The sequence below is a fragment of the Pipra filicauda genome, unplaced genomic scaffold (genome assembly GCF_003945595.2).
Source record: "Pipra filicauda isolate LSUMZ 115617 unplaced genomic scaffold, ASM394559v2 scaffold98_size3848907_pilon, whole genome shotgun sequence".
NCBI classification, from domain to species: Eukaryota; Metazoa; Chordata; class Aves; order Passeriformes; family Pipridae; genus Pipra; species Pipra filicauda.
In genome coordinates, this window is record NW_024105186.1 from 1,391,908 (window position 1) to 1,415,271 (window position 23,364).

The 23,364-nt window shown below is 45.3% G+C and overlaps 1 protein-coding gene and 1 long non-coding RNA gene across 5 annotated transcripts; both read right to left on the reverse strand.

The window, feature by feature from the left end:
- Positions 1-1,144: 1,144 nt before the first annotated feature.
- Positions 1,145-23,257, reverse strand: IQCG (IQ motif containing G). 4 transcript variants are annotated; one of them, XM_027751068.2, is made up of 11 exons: positions 23,234-23,257; positions 20,589-20,678; positions 18,637-18,780; positions 15,010-15,254; positions 13,895-14,023; positions 11,914-11,995; positions 5,572-5,733; positions 4,880-4,954; positions 3,213-3,344; positions 1,864-1,965; positions 1,145-1,373 (listed from the first exon to the last, which is right to left on the reverse strand). In XM_027751068.2, the coding sequence occupies exons 3-11, from the start codon at positions 18,760-18,762 to the stop codon at positions 1,251-1,253; spliced, it is 1,176 nt and encodes a 391-aa protein (XP_027606869.1). In that variant the 5' UTR covers positions 18,763-18,780; positions 20,589-20,678; positions 23,234-23,257; the 3' UTR covers positions 1,145-1,250. The 4 variants fall into 4 exon arrangements, with proteins under 4 accessions (XP_027606869.1, XP_027606872.1, XP_027606871.1 ...); XM_027751071.2 differs by lacking the exon at positions 23,234-23,257 and adding an exon at positions 23,067-23,171; XM_027751070.2 differs by lacking the exon at positions 23,234-23,257 and adding an exon at positions 23,054-23,150.
- Positions 8,072-9,408, reverse strand: LOC120322521. The gene is made up of 2 exons (XR_005562287.1): positions 8,936-9,408; positions 8,072-8,198 (listed from the first exon to the last, which is right to left on the reverse strand). It is a non-coding gene; the product is annotated as an uncharacterized LOC120322521 (long non-coding RNA).
- Positions 23,258-23,364: the final 107 nt, after the last annotated feature.

The following is a 23,364-nucleotide window of genomic DNA, read 5'->3' on the forward strand; positions in this document are numbered from 1 at the left end:
AGCACAGTCCTGGCTTGACACTGCACTGGAATTACCCTTGTTCTTAGCACTGTGTGGGGACCGTGGGAAGCAAGTGCATTTGTTCACAGCTTTGGTACCAGTGCTGGAATAGGAACGTGTTCAGGTGTCAAGCAAGTGGCCGTGCTCCAGCGGGAACACCGGTACTTCTAACATGGATTTATCTGGAGCATCTGAAACTGCAGCACTCCTGGATAGTCGACTCTGCCTGACAGTGGGGCACCAGCCCCTTTCCCTGTTCAGAGTTCTGAGCCAGAGGCTCTCTGCTCATGGTTTATCTCACTCCCAGTTCGCTCGGACATGAGGATGTTTGGATGGGGCCAGCACGGGCTGGTCACAAAGAGCAGAGCAGACTGGTTTGAGCTCATCTCCTGCCTTGGGAGAGTCAGAAATGAGCCAGTTCAGCTGCAGGGCTTTTTGCTCAGACCTGCACGTGATTGACTGACAGTGGTGTCGGGAGAAGGAGTTCCCTTCTTGCCCTCTTAGCAGTTCTGCTCCCCAGCAGATCCACTCCCTGCCTACAGCCCCATCTCACTGAGCAGGGACAGCAGCCAGGGTGGTGGGGTTGGTGTGACAGACCAGCTCCTGTAGGCAGCACGTCCAGCTGTCTTTTCCCATTGTTCCTCCCCTCAGTCAGAAGGAGCTGCTCTGTCTGCGTGCTGACATTGTGCAGGGCTGTGGGAGTGGAAACCTGTGTGCTCTGACTGTACTTGTGTTTGCACTGCAAACTGCCCACGTTCTCCCCTGCTGACCTGACACGGGCGCTGGCAGCAGGGAGAGCACAGCTGGAGCCCAGACGTGGGTGCGTCGACCTCCCTGCCTGACCCACAGCAAACACCAGCACTCCAGCCATGGCCAGTGCTTTGAGGGCTGCACAGGAGGTTCCAGGTGCAGAGCATCCCATGCCAGCGAGCTACTGGGCTGGTAACAGGATTACCTCCCACTATCTGTCTTATTCCCATCAAGCAGTTTGGGGGGATATTGTGTTTCTCACTGCTTTGACGCAAATCCCCTTTGTGTTGGAGAAACTGTCCTTCTGCTGTACAAAGGCTGTACAAGGGCAGCTTCAAGATCTTGACTGCAGCTGCACCTTAACTGTGTCTGTCATGAACTGTGTTCTCCAGAATTGCCCGAACTCTGTTATATGGTTTATTTTGTCCTGTCAGACAGACTGCAGTGCTCTGCCCAGCAACAGACCTGGAGCACATCTGTGGGCACTTTCTTTACTTTCTTTACTTTTTCTTTTCCTTCCCTGTTTCTGTCTGCACTGCTGCCTGTTCCTTCAGAAGCTTCTCGAGGGCCTGGTAAGGGCCAAGGAATCTGCGGACCATCGTGCCTTTCCACCAGGCCTGCACCTGGAAGTGAGAAAGAGAGGCCTCAGGGGAAATTTCTTGCTGGGGTACCTGGTACAGCTCAATGCCAGAGAGTCTTTCCTGTGCTCCCCAGACACAGGAGGGAACCTCCAGCCCACACAGCAGCCATCAGGCCTTCCTGGTTGCACTGGAAGCACCCACAGCTGGGGCAGGGCATCTGTGGCTGGTGGCAAGGGACAAGCAGAGGCACTGCCCCATGGCCCTCCCTGTGTCACCCATGCAGTGGAGCTGATGCAATGGGCACAGCCCCAGATCATTCCAGGAGACTGGCTTCTCCCCTTTGGCTCCCATCTCAAACCTGGAGCCAACTGCTGGCTCTGAGTCAGAAAGGGACAGCTTTCTCCTTTGCTTGTGCCACCCCACACCAGCCAACTTTATGGGGCCGTTTTCTACCTGGACAAAGCCTGTGGCACAGATTATTAACTCCCAGCTGCTGATGGAGCAGCATCACCTCAGCTTTGCTCCCCTTTACCTTCAGGGCACTCTTCAGCTCCAGGGCATCCTGCTCTCGTTGTTTTTTTCTATCCTTCTTTTCTGTCCGGTCAGTGATGATGTTTTCCTCGAACATCAGGCACTGCAAGAGAGCACAGGGGTGGCAAAAGCCACATGACAAACACATCCCCTAAACTGCAGGGCCAACCTTTGAGGCTCACTGTGCCCAGCCACTTGCCAGGGCAGGGCAGGGCAGGGCTCACCTGGATCCTGGTGCAAGGATTCTTCTCCTCTGGCTGCCTACGTGTCTCATCCTTGCTACTCACTTCCCACAGCCCTGCCAGAACTGCTCAGGCCTGTGGGTCATGGGGTGGGTCCCCACCCTGTGCACCAGGGAGCTCCAGGGCAGCACAGGGGTAATGTGTGACTGTGGACCTTCCTCCCCCACCTCCTTTGTTTGATCTTTCCTGAATGCAGATGGCAAATGTTGCTCATTACCACTGTCAGTCCTCAGGCACTTGGAGCTGCTGCCAAAGTGGAACCTCTCAAGGCCTGGGTGTAATTAACCCCCTGATCCCGTGCTGTAAAATGGCTCTCTGATGGCGTCCCAGGCAACAGCTGGTGGTGGGGAGGACGTGTGGTGCCTCAGGCTAAGCAGCAGAGGATGTACAAACACACTTGGGACTCTGAGATGACAGTGCACAGAGTGAAAAATGAGCCCACAAGCAGGAAAACATCAAACCCAGTCCCATCATCTCAGACCCAGTGACGGTAAGGAATGATTACAAGTTAATTCCTTCTGGCTTTAAAACACACGTTTTTCTAGACACTTCTCTCTGCCCTGTGCTGCTCTTCCACTGTGATCAGAGCCCAGTAGTTAACCAAGAACCCAGTGTGGGGCAGGAATGGTTCTAACTGGAATCAGCTCCCTGATAACAGCATTGTGCAGCTGGGAATGTGTGTGTCTGTGGGAAGGGATGAGCTGCCTTTTTCAGTTCCAGCCTGTCTTACCCTGATGTTGCTAGAAGGAGCTGGAAGAAGCAGATTTGTTCAGACTAAGGCAGCAAACTAAGGTGAGGTGTACTGATGGGATGGGACAGTGTCTTTGCCCCTCACAAGTGCTGTCAGTAGCTCTCTCAGTACTTGCCAGTATTTGAAAATAGCTGTAGGGGAAATATTATCATCCCTCCTTGATGTCACAGGTGGCAAATGGAAGATGACATCTCGGTCGCTGCCTTCCCAGGACCAGTGTTTATAATTGCGCCCTGTGCCTCAAAGTTACTGATTTATTTTTTTTCCCATGGTCCTGGTTCCTTATCTGAATGAGGGTAGGAAAAAGCCCGGTACAGTTTTGCGTGGCTGAGCACTGAGGTGCTGCTGATGTCTTACCTCCTTGGCAAATTTCTGCATTGTTTCCAAGTTCTCTGCCTTCAACGCTCTTAAGTCATCCAGTTCTACTTCTTTCGCGTCAGTGTCATTTTCATACTTCTGCATCCAGTATTCCAGCTTCTCTTCCACCTTCTGCATGGGGAGGAATTGGTGCTCAGCATGGTGCAAAGAGTGCACAGGTGAGAGGTTTGCTACTATTACATGGCCTGCTCTCAGGAGGGAGGTGAGAGTCCTGTAAATGGTGCACGGTCAGTGTTTCTGGCTCATCTTGGAAGGATCAAGCCCCTAGGACAAAATTACTGGATACAGGATAAATTGCTGCTGGCCTGCAGGCCCCTCACTGGAGTTCACCACAGCAGCCACGGTACTGGACTGGGGATGAGGAGACTGGGTCGGGCTTTCAGAGGTGCATGAGGGATGGAGAAGCACTGGGGGTTAGTTTTGTACACAGTCAGTCCTGGTGAAGCAAGAGACAAGCATAAGCCATTCTTCGTGTGTATGGGGGGGGGGTGTTTAAAAAACAATTTGTCAGTGGGAAAGGTTTTATCCTCTGCCTGACTCCTTATCTGCTTTCTGGATTAAGCACCAGGAATAAGGTCCCAGGGGACAGCACTTCACGCTGTTTCAGGTTGTGAACTTGGCTTTGTCTCACTGGTGAATAGGGCAGGTGTTTCTGAAACAGTCACACAGATGACTTCCTGCCATTCACCAATGACTTCTCCATAGCAACAACCGTGATTGCTTCCATGGAAAAATAATCTGAGGAAAAGCATCAATCTTATTACGGCATCACAGCTGGACACACAAGGGAGATGGAGGGCACGATCATCCTCCTCTCTGCGGGCCCCTGCAAAGCCACCAGCTGCTGTGTGAGCACTGAGGGGCTGTGCCTGGCTGTGTGCTGGAGGTCAGACAGGCTGCAGCTTGGGCTTGGACAGTCCCCTTGCTGTGAGCATTGATCAGAGCAAGGCTCTGGGGTACAGAGCAGTGTTTAATTGCTCACAAGATACAGCACTGGTTTGCACTCAAATTACATTTTAAAAAATGTATTATCTCCTATTAAATTTTGTACTGGCAGTGACATCAGGTACCCTGTAGAAGTACAGGTTTTCTTCCAGTTATATCATTTATGAGAGGCTTTGCAATGTTAACACCACAGGGACATTCATGGTTGGTTACTGCTGAGAATGTGCACAATAGCTGTGGGTTAGCAACTCTCCAGCCCTGACTCTTCCTCAGATAAAGATAAGGCAAAACTGGTCTGGCAGTTTGTGTGGTTCCCTCCTCAGTGTCCCCTCTGTGCAGCCCTTGGGCAGTGGGTGCTCTTCCCTGAGGTGCTGGGAGCCCCAGCTACTGCCAAGGAAGGTCTAAATAACATTCCAATCAGCCGAATACAACTACCTGAGGGAGGAAAAATCTGCGACACCTGAATAAACAATGCCAATTATTACATGAACACTAATTTTAAGGAAATGTACCTATATGTAGCAGATCTCACTTCTGGGAGAGCTGGGTTAATTAAGACATGAGGATAAGTAATCATTCTAACTGCAGCAGCCACGAACCTGGTACATTTGTGGAGCAATAACTGTTTTTCTTTAGGTATTAATTGATGATTCAATGTTTATAGGTTGCTATTTTAAGCATTAGCTGACAGTCACACATACCTGATACTCTTGCCTGAGGAAATTTTCTGTCTCTGTGTGGAGCTGAATCTCCTCATCAGTTTTGTTCTTCAAGTTCTGTGATCAGTGCAGACAGAAAATGTGAGAGTCAGTGTTAGTGTGTAACACACTGCTGCTGAAAGCCAAGATAGAGTGCTGGAGCTCTGTGTAGTCCACGGACATTTTTTCCAGTGACAAAATTAACTGAGGCAGTCCTTGCCCCTGGGCCATCCATGAAATAGGGACAATTAGATCAGACTTTGATCAGTCAAAAAAAGATGCTTGCAAAACCAAAACAGTTTTCTAGTCCAGTTCACCTTAGGTCCACAGGAGCAGCTCTGTCAGCACAGTCTGATGGGGGCAATGCTGGGAGCTCAGGCTGCCTGTGTGCTAAATACCCTTGTAACTACACCTTTGGACATACTTATGGGTCTGGTTTTCTGACAGTGACATTATGTTAAGCATTCACTGTCTCCTGCAGCTACAGCATCTGTGCTGTTGCTGTTTGCAGGACCATACAGAGAAGCAATGGAAAATATAAAGGTTTCTAACCCCGATGAGTTTCCAGATCCAGTTCAAACAGCTGTGGTGGTGACTGTAATGGAGAACAGGAAGGGCATCTGGGGAGCAAGGGAGGGCTCTGCCCTTTACTGACTGGAGATGCCTTCCAGTATGGGCCATGGGGAAGGGCTTACCTGGATTTCGTTGTTCAGGGCATTCTCTTCCTTGCTGCATTTCCTCTGGGTTTGGTGGATCTGGAGGTCTGTGTCTTTCTTCATGTAGGAGCTTTCTGTGTCCAGTTTGGCCGTCTTCTCTTGGAGTTTGTCTTTGAGGCGATCAATGATCTTGTCTCGGTTCTAGTGGAGACAAAAGCAGCACAAAAGCAAGCCTGGAGACTGAAGTCAGAATGCTAAACTCAGAAGAGACAAGGCTATAGGCTTCACACTTTCCCTGAATGTTGCTCTATTTCAACCTCTGCTTCAAAGGTTAGTTTGGTTTGTAACTCATATAGATGGGAATAAACCCATCAGCAAGGAGTGATTACCTCTGGATACGGTGGAGTGATGAACAGAGTGGGACGAGAAGCCAGGCCTTCTGGTCCCTCGTGCAGATATGGATTCAGACATGTTTAGTATAAACATGAAAGAAGCCAAATAATTTTAGCCACTTAAAGCTAGGCTTTCCTTATACTAACTTCTTGGATTAGACCATCTCAGTGAGTGAGCATCTGTACGAGGAAGATAATGGCTCAGCCCCACATAAGCCAAAGTCTGTTATCCTAAAGTAAACTTTATTCCTTGGATTCATTTTTTCTAGTTATGCAGCAACTATATAAACTCAAGTTTAGGAACAGGTGCAAATCTAATCCTGTCTTGCTTATATGTTTAAACAGTTATTTCTTGAAATCTTAACAGGTAGATGGTGCCCACTTTGTTACAAAAACATACACCCAGGGCAAGGAAGAAGTGTCAAGGAAAAGCTGACTATGAGCTCCCAGCCTCTCCCCATGCCTTGTTTTGTGATGGAGCTGAGCTTTCCCTTTCTATTTCTGCTCTCCAGAGCTCCCCCACAGGCAAGAATCCTGAGTGGTTTGTCCAGCTTTTGGAGTGTGCTCAGGAAGCAAAGCACACTTGCTTGATTTGGGATTGCTGTTTTGTTTACTCCTTTTTAATTAATTTCTTTCAATAACGGATAAAAGTTCATCATTTCAGGGCTGGAACTTGGAAGAACCGCCTGTAAAATGAAAAACTCTAGACTTTTGTATTGAGAGTTAAGAAGGTCATCAAAGCAAAGCCTCCTGTGCAATTATGCAGGATCAACGTGAACACCTCTGGTTTGGCACCCAATTGCTCTGTCATAGACTTTCTCTTTGCTTTCCTGCCATGCTGTGATGGGTTTGATATTCATCAGCCAAACCTCACAGCTGAAGATAAAGATGAAATGCCAAAGTGCCGGCATTTAAACCTTTTGAAGCCCACATATCTTGTCTGTGAAGTACCTCACATTCCTTAGCTGTGTAAACATGGAAAAATGCCACAGGAAGAAGCCAGCTCAACAGTGCTGCCTTTGAAAGCCTCTGCAGCATGACTCATTTGGAAAAGGTTTCCTTATAAGAAGAGTTTGGAGCAGCTAAAAGGAAAGTCCTTACTTCTGCACTCCTTGTCTGACACAGTTAGGAAGAGTAAAGTACATTTATGAGGCTCATGACAACTGGGGCCCTTGGCTGATGGTGTTTTGGGGGTTCAAAGGTCAGGCGTTCTCATGCTTTTGAAGGTTTCCAACATCAGATACTATTTTACAGACACATCATCATATGACTGCAGACAGCTACAGACATGAGCTGTTTGTGCCCTATTAAGGCTTCTGGTAATGGCCTTTATTTTCCCTGGCATGGAATTTTGGTGGCTATTGGGAGGGATTGTGTTCCCGGTCTGTAGACATGGGAGGTGAGTGTAACACTCTATTTTGAGATTGTCTTCCTGGGTCATGGTGTAATCGTGTCTACACTGAGGGGTTGGCAGAGAGAATGGGGAGATGCTAATGGAAAAAACCCAATGTTTTGTGGTGCTGAGCCTCTGGGAAGTCAAGTGCTGCTGATGTCAGTGTGTTAATCCTATCTGCCAAAGATCTGCAAACAGGCTAGAAAAGAAGGGTTCAGCCTAGGTTACAAAGCACTCAGAGATATGAGAAGAGCATGAACATTTCACCAGGTTATTTTCTTTCTCATTTCATATTTGAGTAAAGCAAAAAGTGCTTTTGATCCCAGCACCCCAGGCCTCAGCCGGGATGGGGGCCCATCTGCTCTGTTTGTTTTCCCTGGTGTATGGCATGTTTGTGGTTTGGATTTGGTCTGCGGTGTTGTAAATCGTCCTGGTTAGAGGTGGGGAGTCTGGGGGCTTGGTTACACAACCCAAAGCAGATGAGAAGTGAAATGCAAAACCCCTCTGGAAGTGAAATGCAAAACCCCTCTGGAAGTGAAATGCAAAACCCCTCTGGTGGTTTACAGCAGCGTCTGCCTGGAGAGGGAGAGTCATCTGCAGGGATGAGGGCAGCTCCTGCTGCTGGACCTGGCGCAGCAGATCTGGGCACTTTCGGTGTTCGGCTGCAGGGAGTAAATGCTGCAGTAATTGCCCACAAGCTGTGGGCACCATCTGCAGAGTGTGCTGTTCCCTGAACTTCAGGGACAGGCACTGGGAAAATGAGTTAATATTTATTCGTTCTGGTTTATCATAGCAAAGGTCCCCGCCAGGACACGGAACGCTTTCATAGCTGATGCAGTAAATCTCTGGGCTGCTTATTTGGGATGACTTCAGTGTTGAATCTGCCAAACCAAAGATGCAAAATCATTCCTTGTGTCCAAAACTCAGAAAACTGTCAGAGACCAAGATCAAAACCCAGGAAATAGTTGTCAGGAGCCAGTCTGCTTCACAAGCAGGTAAACAAGCTGATTTTCTCTGATCTCTCAGCTCACAGACATCAGCTCAGAGGCCTGTCTGCTGTCACCCAGTGCCACAGGAGTCTGCCCCACAGATGCTGTTTGGCTGCAAAAACAACTGCACTTAGCTGGAGACGTTATCTGCACTCCTATGTTTTCATTTACTTTGATTTATCTCTCTTGTAAGTGCCACGAAGATCTCCCAGCTCTTCCACAGCAATTAGTGTTTACAGTCATTTGAAATACATCTGGTTACAAAAGTAGCCAATAGGAGTAAACAGTCTGAGGAATTCCCCAGCAGTCAGATGAACCTCCTGCCGCCAGCAGCACTCCCCGTGCTGCCATTTGGCAGGGGAAGGGGTGCTGTGCTCCGTGCCGGCAGCCCCGGTGGGGAGCCCTGCTGCCTCTGCCTTGCTCCCACACCCAGTGCCTCGGAGCTCAAGCCTCTCACTGGCAGCTGCAGCATCTCAGCTTGCAGAGCCTGGAGATATGCTTAGATCTGCACACCTGCTGCAGCCTGGACCCGCTCCCCCTGAAACCACAACGTGTGGCCCTACAGACACTTCAGTGAGGCCACAGCCTGCATCTCTGTCCCAGCTCCAGAACATCCCCATGCTGCACACCTCCAAGGAATGTCAGGGCCCAAAGGACAGAGGGGCTGGCAGGTCACCCAGCTTCAACAGAACAGCTTCTGCAGCCCTCTGCCAGCTCACGTGCAATCCCAGCAACTGTAGGAGAGAGCTGGTGAGAGGCAGCTGCAGAGAGAGCAGGACCTCTTGGCAGCAGCACTCCTGTGGAAAGTCGTGCCCCTCTGGAGCCAGGTTTGGATCTGGTGCACCAGCTCTGGGTCCTGCTGCACTCCCTGGGACTCTGCCAGCAGTGGAATGAAGTCATGCAGAAACTCAGGACCATCACAAACCTTGTGCCTTCTACTGTAATCACCTGGTGCATTTCTCCAGTAGAAACATGCACCAGTGGCTGTGTATATATGTTTAATACATTCCCTAGAACACTTCATTGATGCATTTCCTGGGAGAGGAAAAGGGAAGAAACATGATGGATTTTAGTCATACTACTAAAAGCACGACCAGGTGGGGCACTGATACAGTGGAGCTGGATGTGTTATGACAGCCCACACAGAACTGAAGTTATGGACCTGTTTTCACTGGTACCGTGGTGCGATGGCTTGGATTCCTATCTGGTTGGTAGCTGCAATATTTACTGCCTGTTACACCACACTTGCACACATGTATGGCACGAGCGTACACAAAACCTGCAGGACATAAAAAGTCTTTGGGCGAAGAGCAGTGCAGGAATGCTAAATTTTTATGTTAAGGTGTATAATTCTATGTATTAATTTGTTTCAAAACCTGTACAGACTGCCATCACTTGTCCAGGAAACCCAAGAAAGTGAGTATTTTTATACAACCTAGAAAATGAACACTGCAGCAGCAAACAGAGCCCTGCAGCCAAACCTGAGCTACCGGTGCTGCTCCTGCACGGAGGGGTAAGAGCAAAACCAGACAGATCATTTCAGCTCCTTTACAGATGTCAGTGCTTTCCAAGAGGAAAGAAAAGAAAACAAGAACATTTAGCATTTGATTTGTGTTCCATTAGAAAGAAAAATGAGCTGAGCAGGCTAATAAAGTATTAATTAGCATCTCATTAAGAAGTAGCAAGAATGAGAATACATATACACAGGAAACATGAGTGAAGCAAAGGCCGTGTTTTTCTGGTTCCAAGATTAGATTTGCTTGCTTTTGTTTTCTCATCCACTAGGCTGGAGACAACCATGTAGGCTTTTGTCTACAGGTCTATGCATTATTATTGTTGTTCAAAGTACTCCAAAATCAGCAAGCTATATTTTTGTTTTTAATTTGTTGGCAAGGTGACAAATCATGCAAGTGTCTGTAAAACTGCCTACGGGAAAATCCCATATGAAGCAAATAGAAATTACTCTCCCTTGGGAGACGCAGTGAGACACCATTATTTTTGGCACGGGAGGAAAGCAGTACTTGAAAGTAGTCTTGTCTTTGATTTGTTATCAAAGCCGAAACTATAAGGAAGCCCAGAAAAGGACTTCTAAGATTAAAATATTAAATACCAGATGAGTGCAGATCCCACTTGATGAGGCAAAACCCAAGAACTGATTAGCACTGAAGGGACAAGGAGAAGAGCCTCCTCTCGGCACGGGAGCTACGCACGTTCTTATGACTGCAAGGGGTAGAAGAGGTGCAGGTCAGGACACAGAGAAGTGCCCCTTGTCTGCACAGTGCCAGGACATTGCTGCTGGTGCAAGGTGGGATGGTTACAGCCCCCCACATACCAGACCTTGGGAAGGCATTAAACCAGAACTGGGTACATATACTGTATGCACAGACGTGGTAAGGTTTGAGGAGCACTACACAGAAGGAGAACTCCCTCATCGCATTCACTAGCTTGGGGAGTGGGAGAACAGAAACTTCTCAGGAGCCATCAGAGCCTGACTAAGAAGGGACAACGTGCAGAAGCAAAAAGATCCATCTTTTTTTTTACAACCATCCTGTATTTACAATTAAACTTTCCACTGCATATGCATCCAGGCTGCCAACACAAAACCTTCATGTTCTACAAACCAAACTTCACCAGCATGTCAGTGGCTTAAAATTCCTCTGTGTAGTCAACTATATCCTAGCTTGATTACTGTCTACACTATTGTCCAAAGACAAAATTCAGTGATACCAGTTCTTTCCTCAGATGCCCTTGCTGTCCTCTTGCTCACTACTGAACAAAGTGTCAGATTCTTGTTCCTTCCTCCAGCCCCTGTACAGCCCTGACCCTTTTGCTCGTTTGCTATCACACACTGTCTCCTGCCCTAGCAGGGCCATGTTGCATGAGCATCAAGTCTGAGCTGTCTGGTGAGCATTACAGTGACCAGTGACAAGCCACTGAATTGATCTGCACTTGTGTAGCAAGTCTGACGATTCCAGAATGCCCCAGATTTACTGCTCGTGCACACACTATTTGCGTGATGCAGACAGAAGGGCTGAAGCTTTCCAGAAAGATCAAGTTGACAGCATATGTGCAATAACATTGATCTGCCCTTGTGTAGGCATGTTTGGGATTTTCTAATGTCTGGAAGCCTAGAAAAATACTATAATGGCATTTTTCTCAGACAAAAATGTAGGTAGAAAAATGACCTGCCCCTATACAAAGTGTCTCTCTCATTCCTTCTTTGTCACATTTTCTTCTGTGCCAGATGATCTGCATGAGTATGAGAGAACCTTAGATACTGCTATCTGCAGATAACCTTTTTCTCACTGATTGCAGATATCTGTGCTTTGCCACTCCCAGCTGTGTTCTTAGGATATTCCAATTTGATCATGACGATTATGAGCATTTTGAGCTCCCATTTGAAAACCTCTGGACACTGCTCTCAAAGTCATTAGTGGGCTAATTCCAAATACAAATCCTTATTGCAGTTATTCTACTTCTATATTCCTAAATGATGGATCATTCTGGATGCTACAGGTCCTCCCTGAGTACTAGATCCTGGGCAGTAGAATCGAGCTTGCTAACAGGCTTCCCCCCTGGCACAATGCCCAGTGCTAAGTGCTCTCACCTGAAGGTCTTTTGCAGTTTGTCTCTTGACATCTTGCAGCTGTTTCTGGAGTGACTTTATCTCCTTCTTTCCTTCCTCCTCCCTGAAGAAAAGTGGGAAAATACAATCACTTTAATGTATCAAAAAAGACAAGAGCTGTTTACCTAGAAAGGGAACTTCCTGTCTCCTGATACATTGTGGAAAGATAAACAGAAACTTCTCACCAAAACTACTGACTTGTTCAGTAAATCCTGAAAGAAGAGGTGCACAAAGGGAGCAAGGCGGATGGGGATGAAAGGGAGAATGAGCCAAAAAAACAGGGGATGCTCTTGTTAAAAGCCTGGAGTGGACTTAAGGATGATGCAATTCCTATAGCAGAAAGGGAAGATGCCTGTCATTGAGTCAGTTTCTACAATTCAGTAGATTCTGATTCTGTGCAGAAGTGTGTCTGAGCAGCAGAGTGCCAGCTTGTGTGTCATTATATATGGAGAATGTTTTTTTCATATTAGACTTAAAATCTTCCAAAAAACACTGTCTTAGGTTCTGAGATCCGTGAAGGGATCTAAGTGAAGGCCAAAAGCTAGAGAGGTCCATCTGTCTAAAACAAAGCAGATGCAGTAATGTTTTAGGTGGTATTATCTTATTTCGGTCAGAGCACTTATCTAAGCTTTTATGCTCATGATTTGATTTAAAACCAGTAAATACTACAGTTGGCACCTGAGACTTTGTATCCTATCCCAACCTTACAATCACACATGCATTTAATTTTCAGAGTCCTTAGCTAGTTTGACTGTGATGAACAAAAGCTCCTGATAAGGAGTCCCAGTGTCACTGAAGACACCTTTCACAGTGTATTCACACAAAACCAGGCAAGTATTTATTATCTTGTAAGACAGATCAAGTTCATTCCATGAAAAGAATGTACAGAAGAACAGAGTGGCTAGACATGATTGACAGAATGGAATAAAAAGCATTATGTACTTTCTCATTATAATCTGTCTGCTCCTTTCTGCCCTCCAGTAGTGGATAGTTATTCCACAACCAATTGCTACTCTCATTTTTGCTTTTTGTCCCTTCCATGGATAAACAATAAATCCTTTGGTTTTAGACAGTGGAAGAGTTGGGTTTCGTGCTTGAAATCACACATTCCACTGGAAGCTGGGGATTTGCCCTGGAGGCAGACCCCTGAGCCACCGAAGGAGCCCATTCCAGTAGGTTGGACTCATGACAAATCATGACTTAAAGCAGCTTTGCTGTGCATCCTAAATGATGGGCCTGAGCTGCTACACAGAGCAAAGTAGCTGTAAAGTGGTCAAATGCTTGTCTGATGACTGTGATTCTCTCTGACAGTCTTGGGGTTGAACCAGAGTTTTGCATGCTAAAAAAACTCCAAGAAATTTGAGGTAAGGAACCACCAGTGCTGAGGTGATAACAAACCTGTACCATGAAAGATTTGGGACAGAAGAGGATCTACAGTGCAGTGGCTGGTGGATTAGCCTTAAATAAGACAATTCCTCTGTCACCATCTGTGCTGAACCCTCACTGCTGCTGGGAAAGGGGAGCCAATTAGCACATGGGTCAGAGCGGATTCTCCTGGGCATCAGACAACCTAAAGGCCATATGTTGCTGGCCCTGGTTTGAACAGATTCTCTGCTGCTCTGGCTTTCACTGGGGACAGGAGTTAAAGACCAGGGAGCTCCTACATCACATTATGTTTTAATTGAAATGAGACAGCATTTGCATTAATGCAGACACTGATGTGTCCACTGTGGTTAAAGCTCAGGCAATTCCTAGCTCAGATCAGTATCAGAACCATTCACTAATTGTTTCTGAAGGGAAAAGAATTGCAGTTTGTAAAGCAAGCAGAACAATTCAAGTTGAAAAAGTAGAATCTCTTCTGTATTTTGGTTTTCTTGGGTCTTCTTCCTTTTCAGCATGTACCGAGTGGGAATGGGTTTGGCTTTCAGCAGTTAAGCAGAGAAGAACTGAACACAACACTGACCTGATGAGGACGTCATAAAACTTGCTCTTTTCTTCCTTCTCTCTCTCATTAGCTTCTGTTAGGCTATTAAATATTCCCGATTCCTGCATCTTTTTCATAGTGACAGCAATTACATCACTTGCATACTGCCTGCCAGGAACAAAAGGAACACAACAGTACTTTACAGGTGTTGGTACTACAGTGTCTGGCACCTTTATCCATTACTGTTTATAGATAAAGGTGAGGAAATAAAAGATCCCTTTTCTGTTCTTACATCCTACCAAACCCAGGAGTGCTTCTCTCATGGTATCTGCTCCTTGTACATCTGAAAAACTCTATATTAGGAGTTGGTTGAAGTTTATCATTTAAAAATGCTGGCTGTGCTGCCATAAGGAAGGAGGCTGCTGGCCTGCAGTTGTGGTGACAGATAGGTGGATCCTGGAAAATGAGACCTGGGGATGCAAGTAAGTGTGTCTGTGGGGGGATATCTGGATGCCAAAATATTCCAGTACAGCCCTAAACTGATCTTAACAAATAACATGGGCTTGTCCAGTTTATTGAAGGTTATGGTGCATATGGCATTTATATTTTGGCAGCTCCCCCATCTGTCTTTTAAACCAAAGGCTGCTGGTATTTCTGTAAATCAAGACACTGGATTAGGTGCAGGAATAAAGTTTGTTTTAAAAAAGAAAGAAAATATTTAGTCTTATCTGTTCTATAAAGGAGAATGGCTCTAACTGCCACAGAAACTCTGTGTGCCCTGCAGAATGAGTTCAGGAGAAAGCTCAGATCCCACTTTGCCTGTGGGATCTGCTAAGGGAACCTGACTCCAGGTACCAGAACATCAGCACTGATTAGTGTCTGGCATGAATTCCACCCAAGCAACCATTATCAACTGGGTAATGTTTTGCAGTTCCATTCAGAATAAACTGCTGGTCATTATGGGGCATCCAGAGACAAGCAATGGCCAGAACCGAATGGCCTATGAACCTCGATCCCACTGTTATCCATAGAGGAACTTCTGGACCAAGACTGAAGCACTCTGACAGTGGGAGAGTGGGGTGCATGTATTTTTGCTTTCAAGAGATAGACTGAGAACTTAACACCTGAGCATCCTCCACAGGTGCTTCACTCACCTGTCAGCTTCAATTTTTCTGAGCTTCTCTGCAGTCACAGCGCTGTGTTTCCTGTCCCTTTTGGAAGGCTGATGGGTGCTTTTCCCATCTTCAGTTTGCCCCATCTGCTGCTTGGGTTCAGTGTTTTTCAGGGCCATGGAGGTAACTGTTTCCTCACTCTCTTGCCTTGCTGACATAAGCTCTGGGTCATTAATGTCCAGCTCCTTCTGGGTCTCTGTGATTTCTTTCATTTCCTGGATGCCAGTCTAAAAGGGAAGAAGAGACCTGCTTGCACACTGAGCAGTAGAAATAAACCCTCTGCAACATTATGTGAGAAGAAGAAAGATTAATAATAAACTAGAATAAAGCTTTACTAAGAGCAGTTGATAGTGCCTGTTAGAGTCTGCAAAGAGTGGAAGAGCAGAAACATTTATGTTGCTTAGCTTTGAGCACACAGTGTAGCTTATTGATGTTTATGGGCTCAAAAGCTCTGAAGTGACAGGACTAGAAGAAGCCTCAAAAGGTGAATTCATCCGCTCCAAGAGATGCTGGTTCAGACTATGTCATTCCTGACATGTCCTTAATGGCCTCCAGCAATGGACTACACACCCTCCTGCCAGTGCCAGCATCTCTCAACAATCTTTACCGTAAGAAAGTTTTTTCTCCTCAGCAGCAGCTGAGCCCCTGGCTTGTTGTCCTGGTCTCTGTAGGCAGAGAGAACAAATCATTGCCTCCTTTTTTTGCAGCAGCTTTTATGCACTGGAAGACCGTTAGCCTGTTTCCCCTCTGCCTTCTTTCCATCTTAGACATTTCCCACTGCCTGTCACCACGACCTTTGCCTACAGTATTAGTGTTATAACTAGAGCCATGTGGAAATAAAAGTGACAGACATCAGCTATCTGCTTAGCAGGTTTTTTGAGAGAGTGATAGCAGAGGAAGTGTAGCATGAATTCAAAAATGAAATTCAAAATATTGGCAGCTCTTTCTGCATGGAAAGTTATCTTGTGGACGTGTACAATTTTATTAATAAAAGGCAAAGGCCCAGAAAAAGGAAAATGAAAAATTATAAAATCGGCTAAGCTTTTGCTTCCAGGAATTTCTCTGCTTTATGTGCTATGGGTGAGAATGCAGGTGTGTACTCTGGGACACTAAAAGAGAAATTTTTCTTGCCTGCCTACCGCATCCCTGTGGCTGAATACTTCCTGGCAGCAGTGCCGACACCAGCTAACACAGTCACTGCCAACCCCATCCCAGTCCACAGCTGCCTGCTCCCCACCCTGGATGCATGGGGAAATGGATAAAGAGCTCACTGTGATGAAACATTTTCCAGCAAAAAGGAGGGAAAAAAAAAAGGTTATTTTTGGCAGCACCAGTTCTCAGTCCAGATTCTTCAACAACCACACACACACATTTGTGCCAATAGAGTGCAGAGAGGGCAGAGTAAAAACAAGTGGTCGGGCAGCAGCTGTGGATGCCAGGAGTACTTCCAAAAAGTTACTTGTCAAGTGAGGCTCCATTAGTGGTCTGTGAGGGTACTGCAAAGGGCTGCTTCCTTATCAATGTCTTGGACAACTCTGGATGGGATAGATCAGCCTCTGTCAGCGCCTGACCCCTCACTGACTACAGAAGGAGGCTAAGTGACTACATGCTTAATTTTTGGACAGTTAAATTTACATTAAATGAATCACATGCAAAATATACCCAGACCGATGAAAATTATGTAGCTAATTAGTAAAAAAAGGTTAAATAGCTGGCTGGTGATGGCTGTACTTCAGAAAGAACTAATTTTGGCAAACAAACTGCTTTAATATCATGTAGATTTTATGAGTATTCTGACAGATGCTTTTTAATGTTTGGGAAAATTCAAGACAGGCAATAACTGGATTGTCTGTAAACAGTAGGGACTTAAACGTGACCAAATAACTATGTAAGAGCAAGAAGTTTGTAAACTGCCTGTGTTACCATCTCCTAACAGAATTTTGTCGGTTGCCCAAAATTCAGCAAATAGAAAGGCTGCCTCCCTCTGGGGGATGCACTGTGTGAAGCAGTGTACAAGAGCATCTAATTTAGTAAAATCAGTGAGGTGCTGGCCAACACTGTGATTAATCCTCTCAGAAATGTCATCAGCTGACATTTAGATGTCAATCTTTAAAAATACCATTGATTTGTTTGACTGACAGAGCTCCAGGGTGCTTTGGAAATACAGGTCTTCTACAAATACAATGAAAACAGGCAAGTGGAAACTGAGAAACAGGGAGGAATAACAAATTACAGAGCACCAAAGTTAGCAAGTCGCTTCCCTAAGACATTTTCTTGTTTCTAAATTGTTTCCTTCTTGATTTGTTTTGGCATCTTTAAGAGCAGAAGTAAGGCTTATTATCTGGGATAAAGTTGTGTACTAAGCAGTGACTTGGTAAAAATGAGCATCTGTGATTGAAAAGTGAAGGTATTTTCTCTATAATTTAAGTGTACCTTCAGTAGGTCTATCAGCTTGAACCTGTGTGTCTGAAAAACTCCTGCTGTCTCAGAGAAACGCTCTTTTTCTGTGTTTTGCTGCTGGCACATAAGAGGTTTCCCCTCTCTGGCACATAAGAGCTCAGAGAGGGAGAAGCATCCTCTGCGAACATAGGAGTCTTTAAGGGGAGGAGTGCCCTCTATGGCACAGTCTGAGCATCGTTCCCACCCTGAAATTCCTGTAACTCCGGCTGCTGCTGCTCTGCGGTGGGTTTTTCGAAAAGGTAGTATGTCAAGGAAACACGTGAAAAACATGTTTATTTGCGTTCCTCTGGCATCCTTAACTGGTACATTAGACAGAGTGAACATCGTTAGATGTGAAAACTCAGATCCCAGTTTTTATTTCCATCCTGGTCTCACACTTTTTTCTTGAGTTCATCTTAAAAAAGTTTCAAACCTGCTAAAACTGGAAACAGCCTGCTATATCACTTAAAATATATGACTGCAGAACTTAGAACCAGTTACCCCTCAGGATGGTCCCATCCTATTTCCTATGTCTAACAGCCACCAGAAACATCACAACACCTTCCCCCACAGCAACAAATCTCTGCCTGAGCATTAGACCTTCTCTCTTCATATCTCTGCCCAAACCCTCTTAGTTGCAATACCTATTAGAAATCAACTAATAATTAGTGATCACTGAGAAAGGGTAGTTACTAATATATTTTGAAGTGCATCTTTCTTAATGCATTGTCTGTGGGAACAAAAGGAACTTTATCATGGACTTAGAGAAGAACAGAATTACCCTGGGTTTGAGTACTTTCAAACCTCCTATTCATTTCTACTTTTAAAATAGCTGTTCATCTCCATAAGAACCTACATATGTTTTGCTTCCTTTTCCCTAATCCTTTGCTAGTCATCTAACCACCAAGATTTTAAAATTATTAGCCCAGGAAATCCACTACAGGTCAGTAGGGTCCTCTGCAAAGTCTTGACAAAGGCTTCTCAGTGGTGCTGCGGTACAAGCATTAAAATTGGTCATCTCTGCACTTTTATTGTGTTTCTACACCCAGGGGTCATGGAGCATTCACAGAAAAAATACTTGAACTGATTTTTAAAAAATGCTGGTAAAAGACAAGAAAAAAAAAAAAGAAGATATATATTTTTTTAAGCAGTGTGGATATAGGCACATACATGGCTGAGGTCTGTCTTGTCCTCGTCTGAAATTGGCATGATATACCCAAGAATTTCAAGCTGATCAACACAGTTCTCCAGCACAGCAGCAAACAGCAGAGCTTCCAGATGAGTGACTTTTTCCATTTGTTTAGTCTCTGTGTCCTTGCCAGGAGGAACAAAGATAAAAGATACCAATCAGAAAAACACTATGGTGTTAGTAATGTTGGTAACAGTAGTTTAAACTGAAGGTAGACACGAAATAGCTTTATTTGCAGCCTTACATATACTTCCCTGGCTTTGTTTATAGCCTTGCATACACTGTTTATAAGAGGAGCTGTGCTCTGCTAATGGCTGCATTCAGGGACAGTGGGAATGTTTAGCTTTCACAAAACAAAGAGGTCCTGGTCCCTCCTACGGCAGATCTGGGTGGACAGGCTGGGGAGGGAATGGATATGGGGGGCACAAAGTGAGTGGGGTGCCTCATCCTTCACTTCAAGAGGGAGCAGTGTTTCATAGTGGACTTTGGGAAACAACAGAATGAAGGTGCCTTTTTTGAAAGGAAAAAATTAACTGACGTCTTATAAAATCACAGACAGTGAACCTTCATGGCTTAATCATTCCTCGTTATTTACTGTGTAGCCTTCACAATTCTATGATCCCAGTCCCCTCAGCAGGAAGTGTTACCACCTTAAGATGCTGAAAGTCAAACAAGAACCAATTCTTGGACTAAATAAACTATCTTTAACATTCTATGTTATTTCACTTTAAATTGCTCTTCAAACATGAAACTACTCTGACATACACTTAAGCACCCCTTTGCCTTGCTTACAGATGGAATATTGTGAAAGCACATTGAGGGAAAGGTGGAAATTTGCTATTAAAAAATACCTAAGAAAACACATGCACAATAATGGAGAAATTATCTGAGAATTACAATGTTTTAATAAGCCATTGGACAATACCTCCAAAGCCTGCACGTACAAACCAGGTATTTATTGTATAACATGCAGCACAACTGGAGTCTGTGATGGCTGAGATCCTGAGTGGCATTGCAATTGGAAGCATCAACATCCACTAACAAAACCTTCATTTGGCTGCTGTACCTACAAGTGGGTTTGTGCCATCTGTAAAACCCTTGAATAAACATATTCTAGGCCTGCAGAATATTACAGTCCAATCTGTAAGTGTGCCAAGGAAATACATCAGACAGTGCCTGTTAGCATAAGACATGGCCACAATTCTATGGAAATTAGAGGTTTGGATGCAGTTGTGCTCTGGATCACTGGAAGTCAGTGATATTTCATAAGCAAGTGTTTAAAAAAATGCATATTTGCTATAACCTCTCTGAAGCTGTTATCATTTGTCCTGATACTTTTTTGTTGTTTTTGTTGAAGAAAATATATTAATTTCCAGTTGGAACATGAAGTTAATGTCATGTGTTCAGGAAAAAAGGGCCATTTCTCAGTTCAGGTTTATTTGATGTCTGTTAGTACAGAATAGGTGAAACAAAAATAACTTCGATTTTACATATTTGTTTCCTGGTGTCCCTCTGTTGCAGTAAGTTGTTTAATGCAACATGTGTTGAAATGTGCTGTCCTTTGTAACAGGACACAGCTCTCCTTGTGGAAAAGATTACAGCTGGAAAGTGTGCCAGGGGCACTGACTGGGATTGCTCTCTGTAAATACATAGGAAGAGCAGATACCAGGGAGACACAGAGGTATTTAAGTTAAAGGATTATACTGGCCCAGGGTCAAAGGAGTGTAATTTCCCCTAAGCCAAGCAATTATGATAAGGTTTCTAACTTCTGGATGGATGAAGATATGGAACAGCCTTTCAGACAAAGTAATGGTAGGGGCACCCTGATTTATTTCGAGAAGCTGCTTAAATCATGGCAGGAAAAGATAACAGCCAAGCAGTGATTCTGAACATTGTGTTCAGTGTCCTCCTTGTATTATTTATACCCACTTACCTAATATAATCCCACTGTGCAGGGCTTTTGATCACAAAGATGGAACTGATTTCATCCCTTTGCTTCTGAGATTTTCTTCCTCTCCTTTATCTTAATTTAAGAAAAAGAAAAGTAACATCTTGAGATAGGAATCCGATAATAGCATTAACAAATAAATAGCAAATAATCTGTATAATAAACTAAACCCATCACTTTTCCTTTCTTTTCAACCTTGGAATCAATGATAGAAGTGGAGATGCAGAAATTAAGTATTTTTACATCAAGAAAGTCAGACAGTGTCTTTTTCCAGTCCGCAGGCACTAATAAAATATTTTTAAATGTTTTACTCATTTTTGTCTTTTTCAGAAATCTAAGATCCATGTTTTGAGTCTAAACAACATGAGAATAATCTATTACGTGTGCAGTCCTAATGCTAAAAATATGATGAAAAAAGATGTGTTGGGAGATAGCCGTGACAGATGATTATGGCAGCATTTTTGAAAGAAAAAAAATGCAGCTCTCATAGGAAAAAGTGACTTATTTGGAAACAAAGGAGGATGCAACAGCTTTTCCTCTTTCTCATCAGCAGCTTCTGCCCAAGAGAGAATTAACTCAGGATATCAGTGTTGCTGGAACGTTTCTCTAAAGCCTTTGCTCCTCCTGTACATCTCCTCACTCAGGAGATCCACATGCCAAGCCAGTAGGCTCTGGGCTTATACTGACTTGGAAGTGAGAAGGAAACCACTGTCTGGGGCATTAGGAAACACTACAAACAGGAGCTGCTTGCTCTGGATTTCAGTGTCAATGCAGTGCCCACAGACCCTCCCGATGCAGCCACTGGCACTGCCCTTCATTGCTGTGTTTGCTGAACTCCCTCATTAAACGCTATTAATAATAATTAAAAAAAAAAGTATGTGAAGGATTCAGCTTCCCCCAGGAGTTTTGGTTGACATTCTTTCCCTGCTGATATAAAGGGAAAGGAAAACAAATCAAGAAATAATTTTTAAAACAACTGTATAAAAAGGCTTGGCCCCCTGTTCCTTTGGGGATTGCAACTCCCCCTGCTGTGTGAGAGCCCTGGATGTTCATTTCTCCCACCCTGCTGCCCGATACATGAAAATGGCTTCAAAGGCAGCATTTTGTGCAGCATCCCTTTGAGTCAGCTAAAGAGATTCTGGTGAATTCCAGTGAGAAAATGCATAGCTGAGGATGTCACATCTCCTTTTGCTCTCTTTGGCAAGTGATTGGCATGGAGAGGTGCTGAACATCCACCACAGCAGCAACTGCACCAGAAATCACAAATAGCTTCATTTTTACAAAAAATGGCCTTAAAAAACTCTGCCTCTGGCTACAAATGTTAGAATGGAAGGTGCTCATTTGAAAAAAAAAATAAGGCAAAGGGAAAGGAAGGGGAAGGGGAAAGGGAAACCTTGAAAAGCTGAAGTAATCTTGGTTTTGGCTTAGCGGTGCAATTTAGGTTTCATCCTGACTGTGGAGAAAGACTCCCTCAGAGCTGCTGTGCTCTGAGGCTGTACCAGTGAGAACCCAGGAGAGCCCAGGAATGAAAGATGTGGTGTTACTTTCAGCCGTATGTCCCAAATGGGACTAAAACTATATGGGACAGGAAAATATAAGATTTAGGGAGCATTTACTGGCTGTGGCATCTCTACTGCTGGAAAACAGTGTTTTCACAGCCACTATATTCTCCTCAAAGCAGGGACTGTGTCCTTTCTCTGCATAGAGGCTCCATGCTCATATTTTATACTGTTAACTGCGTAGATGACTGAGTGTTGCTTTGCTTTCTACCTCTTCCTTAAAGTAGAAGTCAACAGACAATTTGGAAAATTCATTATATTCCATCACTTCTCTGCTCCTACTTTCTAACAGTTTAATCTCTCTAAGAAAAAACTCTGCATCTACATGTTTACAAGGCATCGAGAGCTTCTACGCTTGCACAGCAAAGTACAGATAGATTTAACTCTCCTCCTGGATGGGGATTTAATTCCTCACTCCAACTCCTCAGGTTAATTAATCCCTCAGGTTCAAGCTCTCTAAGCCCAGCTGGTGACAAGATGTCAGTAGATTTTGCTCGAGATCCATGTTTTCATAAAAGCACTCTGAGCACACATTCCAAAGCACTGGGGAACAAAGTGACAGTGAAAGCCCGGCCAGCCAGGGCACATCTCCTATTGGAGGAAGTTCCTAAATCACCTAAAGCGGTCTGAAAATGCACCTGAATGTGTGGCAATGTCACACAGGGAAGTGAGAGGAATCGGGAGTGAATGACTCTGATGTGAGGAAATGGTGACTACGTGCTGCCAGCTGTTCTTATCTAGAAAACACAGGGATGTAAGACTTCATTACAGGGATTTCAGTGTAGAAACGTGTTTTCTGTCACTGAGGCGATATCGGAAGTAAAATAAATACGAGATGATTCACTAATTCAAGGTGAGAACAGAGGAAGACGGGCAGGGCCCGGAGCCCACCCCGAACACCAACCGCTGCCCTTCTCCTTCTCGGGCTCTTCGGCTCGTTCCACCGCCACAGCCGGTTCTCGCTCGCTCTGCCCAGCCCGGCCGGGCCTCCCCTCAACTTCCCGCCCGGATTTCCCCCTTTCCCCGCTCCCACCCCGCGATCCCGGTGCCGCTCCTCCCTCTCCTCCTCACCGGGACGCGCCGCCCGTCTCCATGGCAACCACCACGCTCGGGGGCCTCGCGGGGCTGCCCCGGCGGGCGCCTGCGCGGCGGGTCTAGGGCCGCCCTTCCCGGTCTCTCCCGCCTGGCATCGCCCCTGAGGG

Bases quoted from the DNA above. Each gene is read 5' to 3' on its own strand.
- IQCG (XM_027751068.2), bottom strand. From the start codon at position 18,762: ATGGAAAAAGTCACTCATCTGGAAGCTCTGCTGTTTGCTGCTGTGCTG. The intron at 3,345-4,879 runs GTATGTGTGACT...CTCCCCATGCAG, and splicing joins TCCTCAGGCAAGAGTATCAG to AAGGTGGAAGAGAAGCTGGA. The intron at 1,374-1,863 runs GTAAAGGGGAGC...TCTCACTTCCAG, and splicing joins AGCTGAAGAGTGCCCTGAAG to GTGCAGGCCTGGTGGAAAGG.